The sequence below is a fragment of the Miniopterus schreibersii genome (genome assembly GCF_964146895.1).
Source record: "Miniopterus schreibersii genome assembly, chromosome: 9".
In the NCBI taxonomy this organism is placed as follows: Eukaryota; Metazoa; Chordata; class Mammalia; order Chiroptera; family Miniopteridae; genus Miniopterus; species Miniopterus schreibersii.
The window spans coordinates 41,552,162-41,572,390 of NC_138118.1; the positions used below are offsets into that span (position 1 = coordinate 41,552,162).

Sequence of the window (20,229 nt, forward strand, 5' to 3'; positions counted from 1 at the left end):
TTTCAAGGTAGTGTTAGACATAAACTTCAAAATTATCAAAAACGCAGCTAATTTTACAACTTACTTTGGAATTTTAGTTTGGAATCTGGAATTCACTGGAATTCTACCTCTAGGGTCTAGTTCGATGCCAAGCTCTTCTAGTCCCAAATTCTGAGTAAAAGGTCGTCGGCCAATGCAGACCAAGAGGACATCACAAGTGATAACTTCAGCTTTACCACCAGAAGCAGCTTCAATACTAGACAATGAACAGTGTTATAACTATTAAACATACATCTACATAAATAGCTGATAGACTCGGAAATTTTTAGATCAGACATTTCTCAAGTATTGATGACACTTCTAATAGTTTATTTATTATAAATATAAGGGTCAGACAATGAAAAAAATGTACATATTCTCTTGAGATCTATCATTAAAATCTTATAAAAACAGACAGTATAACACGGGTTAAGAACATAGATCTTAGAGTCAAAAAGATCCAAGTATAACTTGTACAGTAGTGATTCTGTCACTCACTAACTGTGTGACCTTAGGCAAGTTATTTCATAAAGTTACAAAAGTGTTTAATAAATAGAGTGCCAGGCACATAATAAGCAATCTAATTAACATTACTGATTTCCCCATATACCTATCTAAAAATATTGAATTCATTTTACTGAATGTTGGGAGTTTAAATTTTTCTGAATGTATATTATGAAAAAGTACATTAAAATGAAAACACTGGATTAACTTTTCAACCATCAACTTAATTATGAATTTCACTAGACTGATTTGATCAACAATACTGAGTTATACTAAGCAATAAAATGGTCTTAAGTTAGAAAATAACCTGCCCTAGCCAGTTTGGTTCAGTGGTTAGAGTGTCTGCTTGCGGACTGAAGGGTCCTGGGTTCAACTCCAGCCAAGGCCACATACCTCAGTTGCAGGCTCCGCCCCATTCAGGTGCGTGCAGGAGGCAACCAATCGGTGTATCTCACATCTATGTGTCTCTTTCTCTCTCTCCCTTCCACTCTCTCTGAAAAGCAATGGAAAATAATATCCTCGAGTGAGGATTAAAAAAGAAAATAACCTAAAATTATAAAAATACTGAAAAACTGAAGGTTTTTCTTAAAGAAAAAGACAAGGACATCATCAAAATCAAATGTAGCATACTTACGAAACATCAATTTTTCCATCTGACTTCTTGGTAGCACCAGTAACTTTTGTATTCAATTTAAATTTAAATCCTTGCTTTTGAAGGATGCGTTGAAAGTTTTTAGATATCTCCATATCAATTCCAAGTCCACCAACATGACCCAAAAACTCAACTGCTGTCACATCTGCACCAAGTCTTTGCCAAACTGAACCCTGCAAATAACAAAAAAATTCATAAAAATAAAGATTTCTATAACAAATGTTTACTAAATTATCTTAAATAATTTATCATATTTTCTTTTGTTAGTATGTTCCTATTAAGAGGCTCTGAGGTTTAACACTGTGATAAATATCACCTATAGCTTTATATATTTATTCACTCTGTTCAACATTTATTGAGCACCTACTATATGCTAGGCACCATTTTAGGTGCCAGGCACACATTGCCTCAGGAATCTTATGCCCCAGTAGAGGAGATAAATAAGTAAAATTCATAAAGAGAATAGTAAAGTGCTCTGAGAAAAATAAAGCAGGAAGTAGAGCTAGGGCTACTGAAAGGAAAGGAATTGCAATTTTAAATAGCATGACTGGGTGAAGGCCTCACTAGCAGTGACATTTACACAAAGACTGGAAGAGAAGGAATGAACTATACAGGTCCAGGTAGAGATGAACAAGTGGGAAGGAAGGTCTCGAGGAGGAAAAAGTAGCTTCTTAATGCTACCAATTACGAATGCTTGCAAAATATTAAACTGTCTTATAATTTTATTTTCTCAACAGAGAAATGCTTACTTTTTCATCCAAATTATGATTTAAACTGAATGCTGGTTTTTTAAAGAACATTTTAACAATTTTAATTTCTGAATACTTATATGTGAAACAGTCAAGAGGACATAAGTAACAAGCATATACAAAAATTAACTCAAGCCTGGCTGGCATGGCTCTGCGGTTGGGCATCAACCTATGACCCAGGAGATCAAGGTTTGATTCCCAGTCAAGGCACATGCCCAGGCTGCGGGCTCGACCCCCGGGAGGGGGTATGCAGGAGGCAGCCAATCAATGACTCTCTCATCATTGATGTTTCTATCTCTTTCCCTCTCCCTGAAATCAATAAAGACATATTTAAAAAAAAAAAATTAACTCAAAATGAATCACGGACCTAAATGTAAAACACAAAACTATAAAACTTCTAGTCTGTGATCTTGAATGACACAAAGACTTAGCTACACCAAAAGCACAATCCACAAAACAAAAAAATGTATAGAAATTATACCTTATCAAAATTAAAAACCCTTCAGAAGACAATATTAAGAACACAAAAAGAGGACAATGATGTCAGCATCACAGAAAAAACCACTTGGTTTTCCCCCTTGAAGTTATAAGTTGGACAACTATAATTCAACAAATGATGCCCTGCCCAACACACACATCTGAGAGATCCATGCATCAAGACGATGAAGGTGGGTGTAGAATGAGCATGGAAGGCAGGAGGGAAGAAGAACAGAGATGGGGCTACAGATGAGGTCTAGCATTTGCCGCAGCCCCAGCTGATGCAACAGCATGGAAGGAGTCAGGATGCAGCCCTAACACAGTATTCCACAGGGCCAGAGGGACAAAAGCACCATTCCAGCCTGTATGGCCAGCATCCATTGCAGTTAAGCCTGGTGACAAGGGTGAACATGTAGCACAGCGGTGAGGCAGCAGTAGACTAGTGGCTACCATTACTATCAAGCCAAAGCTATAGACTCAGAAGCCCCCTACCCCTACCCATCATGGCGGAAGCCAGTAGAGGCAACAGAGATGCTTCAATACCACAACTTGGTTGGCAGCCTCTAGTTACAAGGAGCCAGCACTGGAAGTCACAAGGCCGGAGCCTCACCACCAGCCATATCCCATCAAAGGGATAGTATCCTAAGACTGAGGCAACCAGGGCACAGAGAGGATGCTCACCTCCATAGGTAATACGAGGCATTTTTCTAGACCAGGGGTGGGGAACCTTTTTTCTGCCAAGGGCCATTTGGATATTTATAACATCATTTGAGAGCCATAAAAAATTATCACCTTTAAAATCAGCTAGGAAAAAAGCTCCTAGATTTATTGAATTTTGAGTCCTGCCTGTGGTTGCCTTGGCAGGGCCAGACCAAATGATTTCGAGGGCCATACAAGGCCCTTGGACTGGAGTTCCCCACCCCTGTTCTAGACCAAGGCCCCATCAACCTACCGAGATCTCAGAGGGGGCAATAGTACAGGTAAGAAAAAATAAAAACTTGCACTATAGTATCGTCTACTGGGGACAGACCTCAACTTAACCTGCTAAATTGTTAAGAACAGAACAGTGCCTAAAAAAGAAAAGTTCACTACCTCAAATGACCAGGCAGAGTAACAGTTCATCAAGTACCATAAATATCCAAGATAACAGGGTAGCTCAGAATGAAAATAAAAAGTCCCCAGAAATCAAACTCAGAGACATAGAAGACTGTGATTTAAATGACAGAGAATTCACCCTATCCAGTTTTGCTTAGTAGTTAGAGAATCAGCCCGCCGAATGAAGGGCCTCCGGTTCGGTGTCAGTCAAGGGTACATATCTCAGTTGCAGGCTCCATCCTCGATCCCAGTCAGGGCACGTGAAGGAGGCAACCAATCCCTGTGCCTCTCTCACATCAATGTCTGTCTGTGTGTCTCTCTCCCTACCCTACCCTTTCCACTCTCTCTGAAAAGCAACGGATAAAATATCCTTGGGTGAGGATTAAATAAGTCAGTCAGTCAGTCAATAAATAAATAAATAAATAAATAGCAGAGAATTCAAGAGAGCAGTTATGAAAAAAACTTAAAAAGATACAAGAAAACACAGAAAAGCACTTCAATGAGCTCAGGAATAAAATCAATGAAGAAAAGGAGTACTTAAATAAGAGATTGAAACTATAAAAAAGAAGCAAACAGGAATTCTAGAGCTGAAAAATTCAGTAACTAAGATGAAGAATGCATTAGACAGCCTGGGAAACAACAGACCAGATGAAACAAAGAATTAGTGAGCTTGAAAATAGAAATCTAGAAATGACTCAGGTAGAAGAAAGAGAAGTTAAAAAATATATATATCAAAGAACAATGTAAGAACTATCTGAATCCATTAGAAAGATCATCATAAGAATAATGGTTATGCCAGAAGGAGAATCGAGGGAGAAGGAAATAGCCTATTTAAACAATCAATGAGAACTTCCCAAACCTAAGAGCTGGACCCTCGAATTCAACAAGCTAACAGAATACCTAATTATTTTAACGCAAAAAGTCCTTTTCTAAGACACATTATATAAAAACTGTCCAAAGTTAATGACAGAATTCTCAAGATAGCCAAAGGAAAAGAGCCCACAACCTACAAAGGAAACCACATTAGATTACTATGGATTTTTCAACAGAAACCTTACAAGCCAGAAGAAAGAATGAAATATTCAAAATACTGAAAGAGAGAAACCACCAGCCAAGAATAATATATCCAGCAAAGTTATCCTTTAGAAATGGAGGAGAAATAAAGGCTATCGCAAACAAAAAAAAAGCTGAGGGAATTTACCACAAGACCTACATTATAAGAAATGTTGAAAAGAGCTTTTACCTGAAACAAAAAGATAAAAGTATACAAACCGTTCAGTAAGATGCCAGACAGAAGCAGGAAATTGCAATTCTATTTCAGAATAGAGTATTAAACACCTAATTCTAACATAAAGACTAAAAGGGGGGAAAAACTTTTTAAAAGACTATAAAACTTCTGCAATTTGGAAACAAAAACACAGCATAAAAAGGGATAATTTGTGACAACAAAAACATAAAAGGAGAGGGGGAAAGGACTGAACTGCACAAGTGAATGAAGACTAAGATGCAATTAGAAGGAAAAGGGCTACTGTATATATGAAACATTTTTTCACATAAACTTAATGGTGACCACAGAATAAAAATCTAGAGCTGAGACACATAACATAAAAGAGAATATGAAAAAAAATCACAGACTACCAACATACTAAAATGGCAGACAGAGCCTGGCCAGGAGTGGCTCAACGGTTGAGCATCGACCTAGGATCCAGGAGATTGAGGTATGATTCCCAGTCAGGACACATGCCAGGGTTGCAGGCTCCATCCCCAGTCAGGGGCATGCAGGAGGCAGGTGATCAATGACACTCATCATTGATGTTTCTCTCTCTCTCTACCTCTCCCTTCCTCTCTCCAAAATCAATAAAGATATATATTTTTTTAAATAATAAATAAATAAATAAATAATAAAATGGCAGACAGAAACACAAGGGAAAAGAAGACCTAGGGAGGGGCTGGGGACCAAGGGGGAGAAAAGAGGGGCCATCCATAATACTGTCAACAATAAAAGTAAATTAAAAAGAAACAATGGAGATACAGAGCAACTAGAAAACAAAAGATAAAATGGCTACAGTAAGTTCTCATATATCAATAATCACCCTAAATGTAAATGTACTGAACTCACCAATCAAAAGGCACAGAGTGGCGTTGGTGGTATTGTGGTGAGCATAGCTGCCTTCCAAAAGGCACAGTAGTGGAATGGATTAAAAAACAAGACCCAACTATATATTGCCTTCAGGAGACCCATTTCAGCTGCAAAGACAAACATAGGCTCAAAGTGAAGAAGTGGAAGATGAAACTCCAAGCAAATGGTATCCAGAGAAAAGCAGGTGTAGCCATACTTATATCAGAAAAAAATAGATTTCAAGATAAAAAAGGTAACAAGACAGAAATTAAAAGTTATAATGACAAAGGGGACAATATGTCAAAAAGACATAACACTTGTCAATATATATGCACCCAACCTGGGAACATCAAAACATATAGCACAATTATTAACGGACATAAAGGAAGAAACTGACAAAAATACAATTGTAGTTGGGGACTGAATACCCCATTGACAACAATGGATAGATCATAGAAGTTAATAAGGAAATATTGGCCATAAATAACACTAGGTCAAATGGGCATAATCGATATTTACAGAACTTCCTATCACAAAACAACAGAATATACATTCTTCTCTAGTGCATATGGAACATTCTCAAGGATAGACTGTATGTTGGGACACAAAACTAATTTCAATAAATTTAAGAAGACTAAAATCATACCAAGAATATTTTCTGACCACAACTTTATGAAAATGGAAATTAACTACAAGAAGAAAGATGAGAAAACCACAACATGTGGATATTAAACAACATGCTACTGAACAAACTATTGGGTCAAAAAAGAAATAAGAGAGATCAAAAGATACAGAGACAAATAAAAATGACAATACAACATACCAACATTTGGGAGATGCAGTAAAAGCAGTACTGAGGGGGAAATAAACAGCATTACAGGCCTACCTCAAGAAACAAGACATATCTCAAACAATCTAACATTATACCTTGAAGAACTAGAAAAACAACAAACAAAGCCCAAGGTATGTAGAAGGAAGAAAATAAAAATTAGAGTGGAAATAAATGAAAAAGAGAACAAAAGACATTAGAAAAAAATTAGTGAAACAAAGAGCTGGTTCTTTGAAAAGAGAAATAAAATTGACAAACCTCTGGGCTAGACTCAGTAAGAAAAAGAGAAAAGACTAAAATAAATAAAATCAGAAATGAAAGAGAAGTTATAACAAACACCATAGAAATATAAAGGATTATACAAGATTATTATGAAAGGTTATATGCCACAAAATTCAATAACCTAGAAGAAATGGACAAATTCTTAGAAATACATAATCTTCTTAGACTGAATCATAAAGAAATGGAAAACTTAAATAGACCAATCACTAGTAAGGAAATTGAAATAGCAATCAAAATCAAATTAGGTTTTTAAAAAAAAAGAATTCTTGAAACAAAGGATGTAAGGTTTTCATCTGACTACAAGCTCACTATGTGCTTAAAACAAACTGATCATAAAGGATTACATTAAAAGAAGTATATTACACATATCAAAAGACATTCTCTCCAAAATCCAGACTATGCTTAGAGATTTATAAGTGATTCTGACAGACTAGCCCGGATCAAAAGGATGATGACAAAATAATGAATCTAGTATCTACAGGATCTAATAACAAGCATTATGAAAAGCAATGGAGATTCAAATATGAATAAAACTCAGTCAAGGAGTTTATGGTTCTGTAGGAAAGACAGACATAAACAAATAAATGCAATATATTGTTAGATAATAAAAAGATGTAGACCCATTATACTAGAGGCAAAAAAGGACTTGACCTTTCTTAAAAGAAGACTTCACCAAAAAGGTAACTTCTAAGCTGACTGTTGAAAGTTGTTATATCAACAAATGTTTTTCATTACCGATTTTTTTAAAAAGCCACTATGCTAGATGCTAAAGACACAGTTAATAAAACCACGACAATCTCTGCCCTCATGGAGTTTATGATTTATTGAAAGAGAGACAAGTGAACAAGTAATACCAAGAAAGTGGAAATACTGTATTTAACAAGAAGTACAAGGTGCAATGGAGACCTCAGCAAGAGTACCCTAAGGACATCTAGGGAGTCAGGGAAGGTAAAGGGCTCATTAGAGTGCAGAGACTAAAGGGAAGAAATGTTCCAAACAGAAGGAAGGCCTACAGGTAAAAGAAAGCACAGCTTGTTCAGGAACTGATATTTCAATATAACCAGAACATAGTTTGAGGAGAGGGGTTAGCAATGAAGCTGGAGACTTGAGCCAGTGCCACATCATGCTGACCTTTAAACATTTAAGAGTTTGGATTTATTCTAACAGCTACAGTGAGTCACTGATGGGAAGGGACATGATTACACTTATGTTACAGAAAGATCACTCCAGCCACTCTGGGGACTATAGATTAGAAAAAGATGAAAGAAACAAGAGAGACCTAGGGCAAGACATGATTCTGGCTTGAACAGGGATCTAAGTAGGTACATGAAAAGAAGGAGACGGCCCTGGCCCAGCAGCTCAGTTGGTTGGAGCATCATCCCGTACACCAAAAAAGTTGCAGGTTAGATTCCTGGTCAGGGCACATACCTAGGTTGCAGGTTCAATCCCCAATCAGAGTGCATACAGGAGGCAACTGATTGATGTTTCTCTCTCTCTCTTTAAAAATCAATAGAAACATATCCTCGGGTAAGGATTTTTAAAAAAGAACAGGACACAGTCATGAGATCTCTATCAGGTAGTATCACATGGAGCACAAAGGCATGGGAGAAGTCATGTATAATTCCCAAATCTCTTGCTTAGGCCTCTAGATGGATGGCAGTACCACCCTTTGAGAGAGGAAATGAATAGGCTTGGTTTTCCTTGTTTTGGGGTAGAGGAAGAAGGAAGGTAAGGTTAAGGTTAAGTTATACGTTTACTAAAATGAGGGCCTGTGAGACCAACAAGTAGAGATGCTAGTAGGCATTCAGATATAAAGATTAGAGGCAAGGAGAAAAAATTAGGTTGCAAATATTTACAAGTTCTTAGGTAATTGAGACAGGAGTGAAAAGAATATTCTGTGCAAAGACAAAAAGGGCTTGGAATAGAATCTAGAGTAATACTAACAATTCAAGGGAACGCTGAAAAAGGGAAACCTGCACAGAAAATGGAGAAGTCAGTCCAAAGGGTAGACAGAAAACCAACAGAGTATAGAATCAGAGAAGCTAGGGGAAGCATTCCAAAGGCAAGAGAATTAGCAAACCTGACTGCTATCAAATAAAGCAGTGAAGAAAACAGTCCATTGGACTAAGGAATAAATCCATTCATGTCGTGCAAGAGCAATTTGATGGCACCAGAAGCCATGGACTGAGGAGTGAGTGTGAGCTGGTGAAATGGAGCATGGACAACTCTTTCAAAGAAGTTTGGTTGTGAAAAGGTGAGAGGGAAATTAATAAGTAAAGGAGGACGTGGGATGAAGAGAAGGCTTATTTATGTGTACAAAGCCTTTGTCTACGAGTGGAAATACACCTGAGCATGTGTGAATGGCACATAAGTGCCCACAGAGAGGCACGTTTAAATGTAAAGAAGAAGGAAGCAAAAGTACAGGAGATTTTGAAGACTAAGAAAACTCAAAAATAAAAATCACAAAGCAAAGATCCTGAGAAGGCAGGAGACAATGCAATACTAAGCAGAGGTGAAGGGCTCCATCTTAGGAGAAACAGCAATTCCAGTTATAGAAGAGATCAAGAAATGGGTGTAACAACAGGTAAAAACATTTTCAAATCTGGACATCAAATTGAGGGAGTTTTCATCTGATGGTTTCTCTTTTATGTAGTATTTAGGAAACAAGGTCATCTGCAGGCAGAGGAAGATAGTATACTGGCAGAGGTCTGAGACAAGCAGGAAATGAAACAGCCACTGCAGATACCAGTAGAGTGTACCAACTAGGGCAATAATGGGATTGTCAGCAGGCTAAGGTTCCTATTGAAATTTATGACCAAGAATTATACAGGCATTAATCTGCAGGGTGTGTTTTTTTCTCCCAGCGTAGTCAATAGCCTGGATACAGCATAAAGAAGGTAGGACCAGAGTTTTGCCAAGCAGCTATGAAAGCAAGGCAAGGGACTCAAGAACACCTGTAAGACAGTAGTTAAAGTGATTGGCTATGGAATTTAAGCTGAGCTGGAAAGCAGTCAAGACAGGAAAGGGAAGATAGCAAACACGGAGAGGGATCTATGAACTAGAAAACCTGATAGAGTTAAACTGCCTGTTTACTAGAAATAACTGAGTAAGAGAGAAAAGGAGGTTATGGCTAGAGAATAAAATGTCTAATTTGTTATTTTAGTAGAGCAATTCTGGGTGATTAACAAAGTAAAATGGCCGTGGGGAAAAATAACTGAAAATGAGGGAAGAAGTCTCTGTAAATACAGGAAAGTTGCCAGGTGGACAAGAAGGGAGAACAAGGCACGCAGAAGATATGAAATAGCATGGTCGGGGGAAACAAGATGGCAGCGTAGGGAACAGCTGCACCCGCTGCCTCCCTAAACCACATCAAAATTACAACTAAAATACAGAACTACCATCACTCAGAACCTCCTGAAATCTGGCTGAACAGAAGCCCTACAACCAGGGAACTGAAGGAGCATCGAGAGCGGTAGGAGGGGCGGAGACGCAGGGGATCGGGGATGAATCCCAGAGGCCCAGCTGTGGGCCCACACCCAGTGCCGCAGTTGAAACCTGGGATTCCCGGAGGAGTGAAGGCCCCCAGCCCCGGGCTCCAGGGCCAGGAAGAGACGTCCCCACAACTCTGGGCTGTGAAACCAGCGGGGACTGTCTCTGAGGGTCACGGAGGCTGCGGGAGCCCCAGCAGCTATTCTTAAAGGGCCCGCGCACGGACTCACTCAGACACACTCCCTCTGAAACCCAGCGCCGCACAGCAGCTTAAAAAGAACCTGGGACACTTGGGGAGGAACTAACCTGCCTGAAATCTGGGCAAGAGGTGGAGGGGCAGCTTTCTCCCAGGCAGAAGAGCTGGCAGAGGCCATTGCTCCTTTGGCAAGCTCTCCCGGCACAGAGCCGCAGGCAGGTGCCATATTTGAATCTCCAGCACCTGATTCACACCTTTGGCCCCGCCCCTCCCTACCTGCAGGCTCATTGAGACCATTTCCAGTGGCTCTTCTGTGCCAGTGGCCTCTTCAGCCTCATGCTTAGGACTTTCCTAAAATCTCTCAAACAAGCAGCAGCGTGCCCCACACAACTTGATAAGTGGCCCCAGGCCTGGCACTAGTGGCAGCCTGCATTGGCTCACAGCTTGGCCCCTCCTGGACACCTCCAAGCCCGGCACAAGTAGCAGCCATCTACGGTTTGCTGTGTAGCTCATGCTGGGTGGTCCTGGGCAAGGCACTGGCACAGGCTGACTTTGCACCTCCCAGGAGGCCTCAGACAGTGCACCTGGTGGTCAGACTCGACCACACTGGATTACAACCCTACCACATCCACAAGTGACACACTCAAGGGGCACACTTGGTGAACACCAAAGATCCACTGAAGTAAATCCTGCTCCATAGGGGTGTATCCAGTGCAGCAGCTCTCTGGCTATAGTTGCAGCTGGTCCTCACAGCTGATTGGTCTGAGGGTTAGTTCCTCCCAGTGACGCCAACAGCAAATAAGGCTCAACTACAACAGGACAGTGCACATAGCGCACACAGGGGAACACCTAGAAGGTCCCACTCAGGTGAATGGGGAGGCTGAGCCACTGGACCCTATAGGACACCTACTACACAAAGCCACTCTACAAATTTCAGGAGACATAGCAGCTCTACCTAATACATAGAAACAAACATCAGGAAGCAGCCAAAATGTGGAGGCAAAGAAACATGTCACAAAGGAAAGAACAGAAGAAATCTCTAGAAAAGGAACTAAATGAAATCCAAGCAAGCTAACAGATACAGAATTCAGAATAATGGTTTTAAGGATGCTCAAGGATATTAATAAGAGTATGACAAAAATAATTGAGAAAAATCGATGACATAATAAAGTACCAATTTGAAATGAAGGCTACAAGAACTGAAATGAAGAATAAGTTACAGGGAATCAACAGTAGAATAGAGGATGCTGAGAATCAAATCAGCCATTAGGAACATGAAGAAACAAAAAACACCCAACCAGAAGAGCAAAAAAAAAAAAAAAATAATCCAGCAATATGAAGATAGTGTAAAGAGCCTCTGAGACAACTTCAAGAGGGCCAACATTCTTATTATTGGGATGCAAGAAGGAGGGGAAAGAGAGCAAGAAATTGAAAACCTATTTGAAAAAGTAATTACAGAAAACTTCCCCTACCTGGGGAAAGAAATAGACTTACAAGTCCAGGAAGCACAGAGGGTCCCAAACAAGAGGAACCCAAAGAGGCACACAGCAAGACACATCATAATTAAAATGCCAAAGGTTAAAGACAAAGAGAGAATCTTAAAAGCAGCAAGAGAAAAGCAGTTAATTACATACAAGGGAGCACCCATACAACTTTTAGCTGATTTCTCAACAGAAACGTTGCAGGCCAGAAGGGAGTGGCAAGAAATATTCAAAGTGATGAAAAACATGGAACTACAACCAAGATTGCTCTACCCAGCAAAGCTATCATTTAGAATTGAAGGTGAGATAAAGAGCTTCTCAGACAAGGAAAAGCTAAAGGAGTTCATCACCACCAAACCAGCACTACAGGAAAAGTTGAAGGGTCTTCTTTAAGAAGAAGCTAATGAACAAAAGAATCTGATGAACTAAATAGATCCAGAGACATTGACACATGCAACAGACGATCATATTTCAAAGAGAAGAGGGAAGGGGGGTGGAGGGTGGGAAGAGATTAACCAAAGAAGTTATATGCATAACCCATGGACACAGACAATGATGGGGTGAAGGCCTGGGGAGGGGGTAGGAGCGAGGTGGAGGGGGTCAATTGGGGGGGGGAATGGGACACCTGTAATACTTTCAACAAGAAAGATAAATTAAAAAAACAAACAAACAAAACAGCATTGTATTCAGAGAACGGCAAATAGCTTGACATTTCTAACATGTAGGTTAAGAGGGACTGAAATAAGGATACAGAGGAAGGGAAGAGCCAGATCATGTAAGTCATGGTCTTTATCTGAAATACAATTTGCTCAGAATGAGAACTGCCTTCTCAAAGGCTGAAGGGCCTGAAGGGCTGTCAGATTTAAATAGCTGAAGGACTGTAAGATTTTTAAAAAATCAGTCTAGGGAACAGGAAGGGTGGAAGATACAGGAAACAAATTTTAAAATAAAAGAGAATGTTCTAATAACTAATAATTACATAAATAAGTTGTCTCAAACTCTTTACTACTAGAAATATTTAAGCAAACTCAATGCTGATCTGCCTGCGACATTATACAAAAAATCAAATAGGACTGTTAAGTTGCTTCCAACCCCATGGAGATAATATGACATAGGAAAGACATCACTTACCAATTCTACACCTATTACTCCTGCACCAATGACCACCATCTTCTCTGGAACTTTTTTTAAAGATAAAGCACCTGTAGATGACACTATTGTATCTTCATCAATCTATTAAAAAATATATATATAATCAAAATTATTTGGAAAAACCTACAGATTTATAAACTGTGATCCCATGCAGTATAATCACTAGCTATAGTAAGTCATTTATTTGTTTTGAGGTATCTACGACTACCACCCATATACTCAACTAAAAATTAAAATACTTAAAATTTTATCATTCAGCATATCAAAACAAAATAGTCAACTTTAACTTCATATTGAATTCAAATATATCTTAATGTAAAGTGTTCTATTTCTGGTCAAATCACTACAGAATAAAAACAGGCAACTTCCCAAAGTTGAATGACTGTCAACATATAGTATTTCAGTAAGAAATCTCTCAAAGATCCTAAACAGCACAAATAAAGTAGTTTATAAAATATACTTCTGAAGGAAGGTTTTGACAGTTGTAGAATGCATAAATACCGTGATTCCAGGAAAAGGAGTAACTTCTGAACCTGTAGCTATAAGAATGTTCTTTGTATCAATAACTTGAGTGCTGCCATCCGCTTTTGTAGCAGTGACCTGATTTTTGCCAGTTATCTTTCCATATCCATTTACATGAACAACCTTTATAAAATATGCATAAATTCACAAAGTTTAAAATAAATTTTTGACAAACAAACATGATTAACAGCAAAAAGCTACTCTATTAAATAATTTATCTAATACAAAATGCTTCCTTACTTAGTAATGCTATACATGGAGCAGCATTTATGTATTTCAGGTTAGCATACTGTTTTAAATTAAATATCATCCAGCAGTGAAGTTCAAATAGCATCACTCTATTAGCATAAAGCATGTTTAATGTATATATAAAATAAAGCAAAAATGTGAACATAAAATACACTGACCTTATTCTGTTTGAATAAGTGGGCAATTCCACCTGTTAAAGCTTTTACTGCTGTACTCTTCTGCTCCATCATCTTCTCCAAATTTAAGCGAACTTCAGACACTGTAATTTGTTAAGTAAATCTTTAGTACTTAGCTAAATTCTTGAAACAGTGTGTGATATTTTTCATTAATCAAAGTCTAGAAAATTTCAGCCTAACGCTTATAGAACTGTAATATAAGGCAATATTAACATTTTTCCGTTTAATAACTAATATAATAATCCTAGCTGGCAAAAAGCCAACAGCATCATATCATAGTAACATAACCTATAAAACAGTATAAAAAAATCCACCTATGGGGAAAATGCCATCCAAAATAAAACATTTCCCACTGTGACAACATATTCTCCAAACACATTATGATCTTAAGTCTGGAAGAGATTTAAGTAGAAATGGCAAAGTAAAACATTACCTGAAATTTTAAATAAAAGGAAATGCCAAATTTCATGAAATAAAAACTAATAAAAATATACATGAGAAAACTTCAAATACAGAAGCTTAATATAAGAGTTTAATCATTCAACTCAGAAGAGAACTCTGAAGCAACAATATAAGATGATAAAGAAGTTCAACTCAGAACTTTAGAAGACAGAATCTTAGAAATCAGCTCACGCAACAAACACATATTAGAGATGAGAAAGCAAAGATCCTGAGAAATTAGATTTATCTAAGGTCACAGAGCTAGAACATGAATCTTTGCCTACAATGCACATCTCTTGACTAATCCTGTCTCTTCTTTCCTTAGTAGGTAAGGAAAATGGGTTTTGATTCCACTCTTCATCTAGTTTAGTAAAGTATTGGCTTTAGTGTATATACACCCCCTCCATACCCAAGGGATTGCCCACGTTATAGCCCATTCTTTCAAAAACCTACTGCTACAAAGAAAGAAAATGTCCTTTTCCACTGTGCCACATCCCTTCCTCTCTCCTCAGCTCTTTCCCCTACCAACAATTTAGGTAGACCTTCTGTCCTTCATCTGTCCATAGCACTCAGGAATCCTGTGGCCACCCCAATGATTTCCAGGTTTCAGGAAAATGAAAACTGACTCTTCACACACACACTCATTCACACACACAGAGTAGACTTCATACAAAAGTTGACAAAGGAAAAGAAGATGTCATGGTAGAAATCTGGATTAAGCTGTCTTTTTTAAGTAAATCTTTCCATTATTTTTAAGATCTCTTCCCTCACTGAACACTTATTACACACATAAGTCTTTAGCCAGAGAAGTAAAGTATGGCTAGTAATATCACTAAATATGGAAAGTATACTTACTTTCAATTCCCCTAGATGCAAAATCTTTTCCATGGGCCATGTGGTAATAATGAGAGTTATTTAATAAAGCCTAAAGGACATAATACAAAATTATCAAATTTTCAAAAGCACTTATGAAATAACAGTCTGTACATGGAATAGTACATAGGACTATACCAAGTCAATTCCTGTAATTAGTCTAAGACAAACAATGACATAAAATGTTTAACAAATAATAAAAACAAAACATCTTTACTTTCTTTAGAAGCAAAGGCATTAATACACATTTCAGGGTGGCTTGTGAAAAAGTCAGTCATGTTTACTAAATACATAAAGTAACCAAAAGAATTTACTACCTACTATCTGTTTCATTAGTAAAGGAAAGCTAAAGAGGAAAAAAAAAGTAACATCAGAGTCTAGCTGACTGGAAAGGCTAGGTATTCTGAGATAAGAAAGCCATTTCAGGAATGTATGGCTGACTGATAAGAGCACTCTAAATTTTACAGAGAAAAAAAAAAGTGTATATCACCCATGGGTTGTTTATTTTTTAATAACTATTAGTCTAATAATTCTAGTCTCAATATATCTAACTGGTGGCCAATGAAAAAAATCTCTGTACTGTACAAAAATGTATGCTCACCTTAGAAGGAATACAACCAACATTCAAACATGTTCCACCAAGTGTTTCATTTTTCTCAACGCAGACTGTCTACAACCAAAGAAAACATTAGCTGCACATAAGCTGCAATGTTTTAGTTGACTAAAATTCCAAATATATTTCTCCTCCTTCTAAAAACAAGCTACTCAAGCTGTGTTTGTGAGAATAAAATGTAGTCCTTTATAACTTATCATTTGAATACCAAACTCAAGTTAACCCACCAAAAGTGAATTATTCTAAGAGATATTTTTGTTTGTTTAACATTACCAAATTCACACTTTTAGCTCTATTACTGTATCTTTCAAAGAGGGATTAGAAGCCAAAATGAAAAGCATTGAGAGAAGGGGGGAAATAATGACTTCACTTTCCACCCTTCATTAGAATACTACAACTAATGAACCCTCTCTTCATTAGTCTCAGGCTTAAATATAATGTATAGAATTAATAAATTATTTACCATTAGCATCTACCTGCAAAGTATTTTGTGAATATGATCAACTATTCCCAAATAAAAATTAATCAAAACCTAGTTTTAATCTAACACTTACCTTGAAGCCTAACTGGGCAGCTTTAATAGCGGCAACATACCCTCCAGGGCCAGAACCTACTACTGTTACATCAGCATCAACTACAATAAAAGCAAATTGATATAAAACAGTAAATTGCTTAATACTGACCAAAATCAGTGCATCAAAACAACAACAACAATCTGATATTTTAAACCTCCAAGAAAGTGCAAATAACCAACATTTTCTACACAGTACTATTTTATTCCTAGGTACTTAGTGTTCCTTGATGTATCTGAAAATACCATAGGTTTTTATATTTCATTTTCCATTTATTCATTATGGGATATGGAAATACAACTGATTTTTGGACCTACTGATCTTGCTAAATTCCACAAAATTTTATTTAATGATATGAGCAGCCATTTAGTGACACTGGAATACACACATCTATGTAGAGAGCCTGAGCTTTGGAATCTGATATACCTGGCTTAAATCTTAGCTCTGACACTTATTAGTTGTGTGACCAAGTGACTTAATTTTTCTGTAATAAATAATAACATTCCCTTAAATGATTGATGTTAGGATTAAATAAGGTAATACCTTAGTACTGTGAATAAATTTAAAACTGATTACTCCTTTCAGGTTCTTAACTTCTGAGATATCAAGAGAGGGGGAATCAGCTTTCTTATAACACATGGCAAATGTTTTGAACTTTATTTGAATACTGACAAATCTTACATAGTTTAATAGGTTAACCAGAACATTCAACTAACTATTCTGGATATTTACTATATGAAAATAAAAAAATTAAGAATTAACTCTGAGCAGCAGCCTTAGGAATTTAATAATTATAACACAAATATACAAAATAAGTCCAATTATTCCCATTCTCCTCAATCCAACTTTTAAGTTAGGAGAGTCTCCCTTCTCCCCCTCCACTGTCCTTACAACCCCAATTACTTCAACATTTAGCAGTTTTTAACATTTTTTAAAAAATAACATGCTTTCACATATTATTATTGTTTGTGGTTCTCAGAACTTCCTATGAGGAAGGTAAGGATGGCATGCATATACATATATCTAACATTTCACAGCTAAGAAACATAAGGTTCAGAGAAGTCAATTAACTTGCCCAAGGTCATCTAGCAAGCAAGGGGCAGAGACAAAATTAAGCTTTTTGTCTCTACTTCCAGTGGTCTTTCCATTACTCAACACTATTCCTTTCCTCAATTTCAACTATCATAAACTAAAATCCCCAAGAGCAGTAATCATGCTTTATAATTACTAGCTACCTGACCTTAGGTCAGTAATTTAACCTGTTTCACCTTCAGTTTCCTCATCTGCAAAATAAGGACCACAATATAGCTATCTCATAGGCTCATAATACAGAATAATGTATGTAAACAGCTTAGTATAGACCTGGAAGATATATAAGAAGTGTTCCCTATATGGTAGCTATATTCTGACCTACAAAGAAGGGAATTTTAATTTCTTATGATTCCCTTCCCCAAAAAACACACAACCCTGAGGAGATGGGAGTGCTATTATCATTCAAAAAACCTTAGCTGGCCTTGAACAGAATCACAGAACCTGTGTTGGAAGATAATTAGTTAGTTATCCAACCCAATAATCCACAAAATCTAAGAATCCTTTCTACCAAATAAATCAAAGTACTGATTCTCCTGGGTTGTATCGACAATAATTAGGATAACTCAATACATAAACAAAATGTAGCTAGTCCAATACATGAAAAAGTATTGCTTCATTTTTTACTGATCCATTTGTGCTTTTTGGCCACACTGCTGGGTTCACTGATTCATGTACAGAATTAAATACATAATAAAATATATTTCTATTTTCAAATCTTGAACCAAATTGCGGTAGGCAGGTAGACAGATATGAGCAGAGCAAGGATGATGGCCCAGGTACAGAAGGTCACCAAAGTGGAAAGCCCTGGGTGCCTAGCAAAAGACAACTGTAGGGTGGGACCTTGTCCCCAGGGTGACCTTTCCTTCCCTAGGATATAGGTGGTCATAGGTCTGGACCCCCTGACCTCTCCTCCCTAGAGGTAACATCTAGACCTCAGTTGTATTTCAGCTCCAGGCCCAGAAAAGCTGCAAAATCGGGTAAGTAATGCCATGGCTGACCTCAGGACCAGCTGCATTAAATAATGACACCCCCCCCCCCCCAGCACTCAATCAGTGGAGAACCCGGACCCAGAAAGGACACACCTGAAAAGATGCTGAATATTCTATTGAGATCTTCCCCTGGGATCTCCCCTAAAATCTACACCTTTAAAACCCTTAGGATGGAGAACCCAGTGCCTCTCCCTCTGCTCTCCCTTCCCAGGCATGCCCCATATTCACACCTTTCCCCTCCTCCTTCCTCTCCCCATCCCTTTTACCTTCCTCACTTCTAAGCTCCAAGGGCCCTTCCTTCCTTTGCCTCTATAGCTTGTTTCCTAAGCTCATTTCTTCCAAGAATTATTTCTTCCAAAATCAAAGATTTTATAAATAAGTGTTCTCTTATAGTTGGAGTCTTGGCTCTGAGTTCTTTCTGGCCAGAACTCAAGTACTGAGGATGCTGAACTCAAGTCCAGTCTAACCCCACTGGTCTAACACCTGGTGCTGTTCCCGCCACCACCAACAAAATGAGGACCTAAACAATATCCCTTAATTTGGGTTCTAATTTTTACTTTCACAGTAATGTAAAGAAAAGCTACAGAAACAAGTTTCTTTGCTGAATTTTTAACATCTTTTTGAATTATAAGATATAGATTTGTTTAATAAATTGAAATGCATAAAAGCTAAAAAACTAGAATTTTATTTCCCAATTTATTATGTGATCTTAGAATTTTTTTTAAACTACAGAAAACACCACAAACTCAGAACAGTTCACCTCTCACTAAAGATCTACCATTCCTTCAGAATACTGCTAATGTGCTAGGAAACACAAAAATGAAGGGAAAATAGAAGTCTTTATCTAAAGATCTGTAAGCTGAGAATATAGGAGGGTATGATCCAATGACAAACTTTCAAAAATAAGCCAGTATTTAGGGGAAATATACCAATGTCTGCAATTTACTTTGAAATGCACCAAAAAAGGTGAATTAATGAAGAAATGGATGGGCACATGTGATAATGTAAGTACAATAAAATGTTAACAGTAAAATTCCTACTTGTCTAATGTTTGCAATTTTTCATAAGAAAATGTTGGGAAAACAAACTAACTAGCTCTCACCTGTACCAAAGGTACACTCAAGTGAAAGTTGGCAATGATTGTGATTTACTTACTATCTCCTTGTCAAGATGCATTTCTCAGTTTGGTTCCCATACATAGTTTTAAAAATCAAGGCAGAAAAGGAGTGAAATGAAATACATTAAGGAATACTTGATGGAAACTTTTATAAAATTAGCATCAGCCTTCAAAGGTGAAAAGAAAAACTGAAAAGGATATACAAACTGACAGCAGGAGAGAAAGATGACTAAGTCAGGAAAACTGGGAAAAGACAGTCGGATAGCAATCTGCATTTCAGGTGGCAGTGAAACACCAGGAGAAAGCTATCAGATTGATATTTTTAAAAATGATAAAAGGAGAGATGATCGACTTTAAAAACGTGGCAGTTAATGCCATGAAATGAGAACGAGCAGGGAAAAGTGCTCTATAAATTATTCTACAAATGCTATTTATATCATTATGAGGAAAATAAAGACAGTACATTACTAAGGTTACCCCTGAAATAAAGGTGTCATGCTATAAATAAATTGTAATCATCAACAAATTACAAGTTATATTAA

General features: G+C 37.5%; 1 protein-coding gene across 1 annotated transcript in view; it reads right to left on the minus strand.

The window, feature by feature from the left end:
* The window catches only part of DLD (dihydrolipoamide dehydrogenase), a 28,664-nt gene that overhangs the window by 3,040 nt on the left and 5,395 nt on the right, over positions 1-20,229 (minus strand). Inside the window, exons 3-10 of the mRNA XM_081147038.1 lie at positions 16,472-16,551; positions 15,906-15,974; positions 15,287-15,356; positions 13,973-14,073; positions 13,545-13,688; positions 13,023-13,124; positions 1,157-1,347; positions 65-235 (exon numbers count right to left, since the gene is read on the minus strand). Coding sequence (XP_081003164.1) covers positions 65-235; positions 1,157-1,347; positions 13,023-13,124; positions 13,545-13,688; positions 13,973-14,073; positions 15,287-15,356; positions 15,906-15,974; positions 16,472-16,551 — 928 coding nt within the window. The remainder of the gene's footprint in view (positions 1-64; positions 236-1,156; positions 1,348-13,022; positions 13,125-13,544; positions 13,689-13,972; positions 14,074-15,286; positions 15,357-15,905; positions 15,975-16,471; positions 16,552-20,229) is intronic.